We start from the raw sequence: 9,124 nt of genomic DNA on the forward strand, positions 1-9,124 counted from the left end.
CGTCTATAATCCTATGTTTCACGTGTGTTAGACAAAGACAGAAAAACGCCGCTTCCAATCCCCTTAAGGAGAATCATTTAGGCAATTTCTAGTCTCGTCGTCGTCACATGAGATCTATGTGTCGTAAATAATTATTAGTGTGTGTTAGCGTGGCGTCCATGCGGCCATGCGGGTCAATCGTATCGGTACGGAGAGCTCTCGCACGCACATGTCAGTATGTAATATTGTGATCACAATTAAATGTTTATTTTTCACTCAAACATAAGGTTCTAATTCCAACAATACGTCGCAACGATTACCTCGATTTACATTCTGGCAAAATATTCTATTTTTTCATAGCATGTACGAGGGATCGATCTAGGCACATTTTTAAAATTATATTTAGTTAATTAAATATTTAAGTTGAAAATTCTGAATTTTTTTGAATTTTTAACAATTTTTATTGCAATTTAAATTACAAAAATTAAATATGTGGCTCGATCGTTCCCTTGTATATATTATGGACAATCCGAATATTTTTTCAGAATAAAAATCATGATAATTGTCGACACGTATCGTTGGAATTAGAAACAGTAGTTTTTAACAAAAAAGACGTGGTAGTGAGGCCTCTTAAATTTGAATTCAATGATATAATATCATTGTATAAGAAAAACGATTCTGAGCGGAGACGCAGTGGCGTAAATAGTGTTTGAAATTTGGGGGGCTGAAGCTCAGGTCTATAATTGAAACTCTTATGATGCTTTTAAATTATAGTAGTGAAATCATTTGTTTTTTTGGGGGGCTATAGAAACTCTCAGGGGGGCTTAAGCCCCCAGCCCCCTCTATTTGCGCCTATGTGGAGACGGTATGTCAGTATAGGTATAACTGTATAAGACATATTATATAGGTACTTATCTATGGTATTAAAAATAAAATTGACCTATAGTAGATACCTATAATAAATTCCAAATTAATCATATCATAATATCCATTAGGTACTTCTTATCCGTTATACATCAACAACAAACCGTGATACTATCATAGACATATAATGGTATACTTAAAACTTATGAGGAATCTTGTATTACATTTTCAAATCTTCGATTTAAAAAGAAAATTTTTCATGAATTACTTACTCAAAATAATTTACAAATTTTCGTCATTTTTACGTAATTTGTCAATATTTGAACTTTAGATGCTTATAAAAAAAATTGTAAGCATGGATTTTTAATTTTTTTCATCTGCCATTGAAACAGTATACTAGGAGCCTTCTATTAAATTTTCAAGCTTTTTTAACCAACAAATAAAATGTTATTGATATTTATAGAAAAAAAAAACTAATAAAATTGGAAATTAAAAATGTCCCTAAAAAGTTCAAAACAAATCAAAATATTTTGAAAATTTTACCATGGATAGAAAATGGAAACATTTGTGAAAAATCGATTTTGCGTAAATATTCCCGTTTTACCTTAATTTTTTTTTATTTTTCTCGGTGCTTTTGAAAATTACTGGGAATTTTAAATTTTGACCTCCCCAATGCACCAACAATATTCACTTTCCCATCGAACAAGATATTGAAAATCAAAATCGAAGCATTATTTCGACTATACTTATCGTGTACACAGACACAAAAATAAAAAAATAAAAAATAAATATAAAAACACACATCATTGTAAAATCAATACATTCATCGTTCCACTCTGCAGAATCTAAAAACATCATAAAAATAAAATTTTTATGAAAAACACTACTGTACTTCGATAATTTTTGTATACCTATAATTAATTAAAAGCCCCAATTTTCATAATTTTTTCCTTCTATTTTATAGGGGCACAATTGTTCTTAAGCGTTCAGCCAAGAAAATAATTTTTAAAATCAAATATTTACCCATTTTCTCAGACAGAAATCACAAATCAATAACGCATCATTTTTACCAAGGCAGGTACCTATACAGTAGAATTTATCATATTTTATTTTAACAATTTTTACAGAGTTGACAGTCTTTTTTCAGAGCTGCGCTAGAAATTTGAGGCGTTACTAGGGTTTTAAAAAATTGTGAATTTTGACTAAAAATTAGAAATTCTCACATTTGTTGAAAAATTGTATACAAAAAGTTGAAAATTTCATGACCTGGGTTGACGAAAATTGTGAGAGAAGTAGGTAATTTTTTCTCCTGAAAACGAATGCATTTTCTCCTAAGGAGTAAAAATTGTTGAAATAAAATATGATAAATCCTACTGTATACCTACCTTGGTAAAAATGATACGTTATTGATTTGTGATTTCTGTCCGAGAAAATAGGTAAATATTTGATTTTAAAAATTATTTTCTTGGCTGAACGCTTGTGCCCTATAGAAGGAAAAAATTATGAAAATTGGTGCTTTTTGGTGGATAAATGAAGGATATTTCTGCTATGAAATTTATGAAAACTTTAGAATTGTGATTTTAGTAATGATTTAGGGTATATTTTAATGAATTGTCCTGGTGTCCTTGACCTGCCCTATTACTACTTACTGTTACTGAGAACTGTTTGAAAGGCTTGGATTTAATGAATATTTACAAAACTTATGTGCAAAGTCAAAAATCAAATATAACAGATGAAACAATAAAATTATTTCATATTTGCAATGGAGCCTAGGCGCATGCGATTTTTATTTAATGACTAATAATCTTAATATTTTATGAAATTAGTTAATTAATATAATATAAATAATAATGTGTTACAAGATTTTTTTCAGTCTTCATATAATATTTTGATAAAAATAAACAGTGTGCAACTTAAACTAATTAAATACTATACCTAATATGTTATGGCAATTTATAAATATATTATGTATAATACACATCTCCCCCCGACCGGGAAATTTTTCGAGGGTGCCCTTGTTACGATCATAAATTATAATTTATAAGTACTCATAAATCATATTATATTATTGTAGCAGCCTGAAGCAGTAGCGGGATTTCTGCATAACTTATTAAATTTCCCGCTATAATAAAACCTTGAATTCCAAAGAAGTTGTACATATCTTCAATACATTTACCGCAGATCAGATGGTGTTGGTACTAGATGGCCGAATTTTTTTACAGAGATATATGTATATAATATTATCAAAATGTAAAAAACAAATTTTCAGACTTCCAGTGTAGACTATAGGAATTAGGAGAATAGGACGTTTATAGTTCATTTAATAAAAATGTAGCGACAATGTAGACCATTGACTTCAGTCGTTTGAGAAGAAATCCATATAAACTCAGCATTAAGATGACATCATTGACATCGGAAAGGTAATAGTGTTTGTTTAATTCTGATTCCACAATAACCATTTATATAGTGTGTCTTGAGTATTAGACTTTCTATATCTATTGTTCCACCTTCTACCTATTATTTATAATTTAAGATTTAGAATATTATACATTTTATAACATCTTAATTTTAGGGTGGAATGGGTCGAGATAATCGAACCCAGGACCAAAGAACATATGTATGCAAATTTGACAACTGGTGAATGTGTTTGGGATGCGCCTGTAGGAGTGCCGGTGTAAGTACTTTTATTATATATTAATTAAATACTATCGTTTCATGTATTTGTAATATTTAAACCAACATATCCAAGTTATAGGTACTCTTGACATCTTTTCTTCTTTTCATTATTATTGTAATTATAATACATAGCATAGGTTAAACACGACCTTTAGCCTTTGAGTATAGAAATAATTAAATTCTTATTATACAGTAAACCATATTCTAAACTTTTAAAGATATTTATTGTTTTTTTATCTGTGTGATGGGATGTCAATTTTATTTCATAGATGCATTTAATATGATAAAAGTCATGTTTAAAAGTTTAAATATGAATTTGTTTCTGTGAGTTACAAAAATAAGTTTTAGTAATTTAAAACAGTTTAAATTAATTTCTTATCTTATAAATAAATGATCGAATAAAACTTCAAAAGTTGATTACCAAATTAAAATAATTATTCAATGTCAAAAAACAGTTTTTAATAAAGTTATAGATTTAATTTTTAATTAAATTTATTATTGTTTACAAAATTAACAAAGAATTTGTTTAAAATTGTATTTTTAAATATTATTTAGGTATCTAAACTTTTTGAATACATTTAATGATGTTGTTGGTTTACTAACAATTAATGTAATTTATTTTTAAAAAAAAATTATTTTTTAATTGATACTACCCATTCAGTTTAATGATTATGATTTATAATTTATATTTTATTTAAGATATCAATTTTTTTTAAACATTTTATTTTTACAAAGGTTTATTTGATTATTATTACATTTTTATTATAGCTAATTAATATTATGGATATTTTTTAGAATAACTTCACTTCTTTTAATTTGTAATATAATATGATTTATGCTTTGACAGTTTAATTTAACTTTGATCTGAACTATATGTATTAAATTTGACTTATCTAGAAAGTATTTAGAAAATATACCTACAATAATATAATTAATCTAAATAATTAAAATGCTTAACTTCCAATTTTCAAAAATGTCTTAAATAAATCAATTTCTATTTGTTAACTAAGTGCAAGATTTAAAGATTTGTTGTAAAGTGTCTTGATAGTTGTTGCTCTTATAATTGGTGCACTTTTCTTAAGTAAATTAAACTCTATCAATTAAGAATCCTAAACTATATATTTTAAGTAATTTTAGTGAGGTTTCAGCTTAAACTATACTTATAAAAATATTAATTTCAAAACATACCGAAAAATGTAGTGACCTTATAATGTTGCCTCAATGTGGCCCAAATCTAATTATTTATTTGTATTACTTTTAAAATAACATAAGGTTATTTTTTTATTTTTTTTTATTTATATTTATATAATTTTTATAATGATTAACTTTAACACCAATAATAACACTATTGATGTGTTATAATAATAATAATATTATTTTTAATATTTTCTACATGGTTATTTATATTACGCAGTATTAACAAGAAAATTTTTAAATTGGAAATTTAATCTAACACAATTATTTAATCCATTATGAAATATTTAGACTTAGGTCATAATATATTTGTCTGTCAACAGAAATTACGTCATTCTAACAATAAAATTTGTTTAGATAACACATGTGTGTTCCAAAAAAAGTATAATTTTAGAGCTGTTTATATCATATTGTTATTACCATTTCTACAAGGGTAACCAATAACCATTACGTTGTTGGTTTAATAAAGTATGTTTGTAATTTGTACTAGTACTTATATGTATTGGGCGGTAAAGTAAAGTTAATGTATTTTTATATTACATAACATGATGTTTTGTACAAATTGTATTTTATGTAACTGATTCTCTGAATTTTACTACTCCATGAAATATAGTTTTATTTATACTTGAATAAACCAACTCTATTTTTATTCATCACATGTTTATATTATAGAAAAAAGACGGACAACAACCAGTGGTGGGAACTATTTGACCCCATCACAAATCGGTTTTACTACTATAATACAGCTTCTCAAAAAACAGTTTGGCATCGTCCTCCCAATTCTGATATTATACCTTTGGCTAAATTACAAACGTTAAAACAAAATACTGAACCTGCTGTAAATGATGAAAATGATCGTAAACATTCGAAAGAATCTGTGTCAACCCAGACACCTGGACGCAATAGAATGACAGTACCTCTTTCATCAAGTAATCAAACATTGGTAAGTTATATTAGATTAAAAAATTAAAAAATTTGTTACAAAGTATGAATAAAAATATGTAGGTATGTGGTTTGTGTACATAATAAATTAATTACAGATATCTAGTATGTTTGTTAAGTTTAATTTTTAATTTTTTTTAGGGTAATGTTGAGAATGTCAGAACTTTTAAGTTAATGGATCCAGTTGCATCAACTAAACGCTCTGTGGATTCTGAAACTCAAACTTCTCCTCTTACACCTCGCAGATCTCACCATCACCATCATCACCACCATCATAATAAGTATGTACATCTTATATTTAATTTTTATATAAAGTTTTTATTAATTTTTATATTCATTTAGACATCAACAACAAGCTAATACACCAAGTAGAGGACGACGTGGAAATCAGCCTAATGTTTGGTACAACCGTACTGCTTATTCACAGGTGAGAAATGTTAAGATTTTATAAAAAAGTTAATTTTAATTTTTTATCATTGTAAAATGAACTTAATGATTTTTGAAAATTTTAAAATTATTACAATAAGATATTTAAAATGTTCAATCTATATAATTAATGAGTGAACTGAAAAAAACCTCATATTTATATTAATTGTTTTTTACACAAACTGCATTCTTACCTAAATAATTGTAATTTATACTATTTTAGTGATATATATATATATAAATATTTTTAAAAAACTGATTACAATTGGTATATACATATAAATAGATAAGATGAATTATGAGTTTGCTAAGCTTATTGACCATTGTTCATCACTACTAGCTTAGAGCGAAAAAATCCATTCAACTTGAAATTACTATATGTTTTTAAAAAACAAAATAGATAAAAATATAGTCTTATCTAAATATTTATAAATTAATATTTTAAACACTTGACATTAGTTTTTGTACAGCTGGCAAGATAAATATAAGTTGTCTTGACCCTTAAAGATTAATAATTGGAAATTATTTTAAATATAATAATTATCTTATTAAAAAAACAAAAGGGAAATAATATTTTTAGTGATATAATCAATTATTTAATAATTAAACTAATTTTCATTCTAGCTTGAAAGTTAAAATATTTGATTTTAATTCAGATATGTTTATAATTAATATTATTATACTATTTCTATTATTTTATTGTTTTAATTATACATTTTTTTGTTATATTTGTGTAGGATTCTGGTCGTTCAAGTGATTCAAGTTGTGTTTCTATTCAATCATCTAGTGGCAAAGATGCTAATCCTGGTTTGTCAATGTCGGCCAGTACACCATTATTTAGAAAGAAACTTTCTCAACCACCTACACCACAAAATAATCTTCCTATTCAACGAAGTTCTTCCAATGCTTCTCAATACCAATTACTATTAGGCAAACAAAAAAGCTTCGATACTGATATAAGTATTGGAGGTGGCTATAGTCTTGGTCATGATAATCGTAACAACAGTTGTTCTCGTCCTCGTCCACCTGTTGTACTATCTTCCAGTTTATCTAATAGCCAGATTTGTAGGAGCCAAAGTTTTGCACAAAAGTCAATTGCTACTAAAATTTCAATTGAAGCAGAAGAAGAAGATTCAATGCATGAGAAATACCTTGCTCCAAGTGGATTACTGGGAATGCCTCCACGACATGGCAAAAAATCAGTAGAATCCACTCCTTTGGTATTAAAACATAATTTATATATATGAACTGTTATCTAACAGTTGTTCAACGTCATTACTTTAATTTTTAGAGTTCACGGAAATGGCATTCTCATTCTGATACTGGATCTCCTACAGCATCTAAATCACGGCCACCATTAACTCCTGAATACGCTAACTTTGCAGCTCCTCCTCCTCCACCAGCTGCTCCAAGTCAGTCTAGTTCAAAATCATCTTTAACACAATCAGTAAAACATACAAAATGTTCAAAAGATGTTGGACTGTCAAGTAGTGATGATGATGATTCAAGAGAAAATGATAATTCCAGCTCTAGTGTATCAAGTAGTCCCCCAACAGCTAGTAAAATTGATCAAAGGTTAAGATCTGATAACAAAGCTATAGATAACCGTAAGTTGAAATAATATTATTTTAAATTTCTTACTAATAAAACAGTATTTAATATTCCATAAGACTATAACTTGAGTGGAAAAGGTGTGAAGAGTTTGAAAAATTTCACTTTTATCCAGTTGATATCATGTTTTTCTGTTACATGTTTGAGTTAAACTACGTTTCAATATTTAGATTTAGATAATTTTCAACTAAAAGTTAGTTGTCCTCGGTAAAATGATTTTTCCCTTTGTATTTTTAAATACCATGTTTGTTTTCAGAAACAAAATGATTTTTCATAATGTTTATTAATTTCAGCATTTTCAAACAAATTATAAGGGTGATTCTCGGTATGTCTCAGGGGGGATTGAGAATTGCCATTAGTTGTTTCAACTAAACGGGATATTTTGTAATACATACACATCTAATTTTTTTCCATTAAAAACAGGCATAGATCCAGAGCAAAGATCTGGGAGAGGGGCAATAATTTTTTTACAACACAAATACAATATTACAATATACACTTTATTCTTAACGGGCCTCGCTATGTCATTGATTTAAGGAGAATCATTTAGGCAATTTCTAATCCCGTCGTCACCACTCGAGATCTATGTGTTAGTCGTAAATGATTATTAGTGTGTGTGGGGTCCATGCTGGTCAATTGTAGCGGTACGGAGGGCTCTCGCACGCACATGTCAGTATGTAATATTGTGATCACAAAAAAATGTTTATTTTTCACTCAAACAAACGATTCTAGTTCCAACAATACGTCGCAACGATTACCTCGATTTCTGACAAAATATTCTTTTTTTCACAACATGTACGAGGGATCAATCGAGGCATATTTTTAAAATTATATTTAGTTAATTAAATATTTAAATTGAAAATTCTGAATTTTTTTGAATTTTTTACAATTTTTATTGCAATTTAAATTACAAAAATTAAAAATGTGGCTCAATCGTTCCCTTGTATATATTACGGACAATCCGAATATTTTTCAGAATAAAAATTGTGATAGTTGTCGACACGTATCGTTGGAATTAGAAACAGTAATTTTTAACAAAAAAGACGTGGTAGTGAGGCCCCTTAATTTAAATTTTTTAAATTGTACAATGTTGGATTCACAGTCCACAAATATGTATAATTTATTATATTATCATACATATCTGCAATTAGAATATAGAAGGATCAGGATCTATAGAATTATAAAAAAAAATTGTAAAATTAATGTGTCAGGGGGCCCCTAGGCCTCACCTGGATCTGTCCCTGGTTGATACGTAGATGAGGAGTAACCCAAATAATATGTATCACTAGATAGTAGATATGATTACTGAAATTCAGCTCTATGAAGGGAGGGATCCAGATCTTTTCTTAATGATAAATACATAATTTGATAATTAATTGTTAATTGTCAAATTATATAATACTAGCTGATCCCGTCACAGCTTCGCCCGTGA

At 27.7% G+C, this 9,124-nt stretch overlaps 1 protein-coding gene across 2 annotated transcripts in view; it reads left to right on the forward strand.

The window, feature by feature from the left end:
* Positions 1 to 3,083: 3,083 nt before the first annotated feature.
* LOC100162880 (rho GTPase-activating protein 39) overlaps positions 3,084 to 9,124 on the forward strand; it is a 14,041-nt gene continuing 8,000 nt past the window's right edge. For both annotated transcript variants that reach the window (XM_001947091.5, XM_008182391.3), the window contains exons 1-7: positions 3,084 to 3,263; positions 3,416 to 3,517; positions 5,386 to 5,656; positions 5,797 to 5,936; positions 5,998 to 6,082; positions 6,819 to 7,301; positions 7,373 to 7,688. In XM_001947091.5, the coding sequence (XP_001947126.2) occupies positions 3,241 to 3,263; positions 3,416 to 3,517; positions 5,386 to 5,656; positions 5,797 to 5,936; positions 5,998 to 6,082; positions 6,819 to 7,301; positions 7,373 to 7,688 (1,420 nt within the window). In that variant the 5' untranslated portion in view covers positions 3,084 to 3,240. The remainder of the gene's footprint in view (positions 3,264 to 3,415; positions 3,518 to 5,385; positions 5,657 to 5,796; positions 5,937 to 5,997; positions 6,083 to 6,818; positions 7,302 to 7,372; positions 7,689 to 9,124) is intronic.

This window comes from Acyrthosiphon pisum, chromosome A3, assembly GCF_005508785.2.
Source record: "Acyrthosiphon pisum isolate AL4f chromosome A3, pea_aphid_22Mar2018_4r6ur, whole genome shotgun sequence".
NCBI classification, from domain to species: domain Eukaryota; kingdom Metazoa; phylum Arthropoda; class Insecta; order Hemiptera; family Aphididae; genus Acyrthosiphon; species Acyrthosiphon pisum.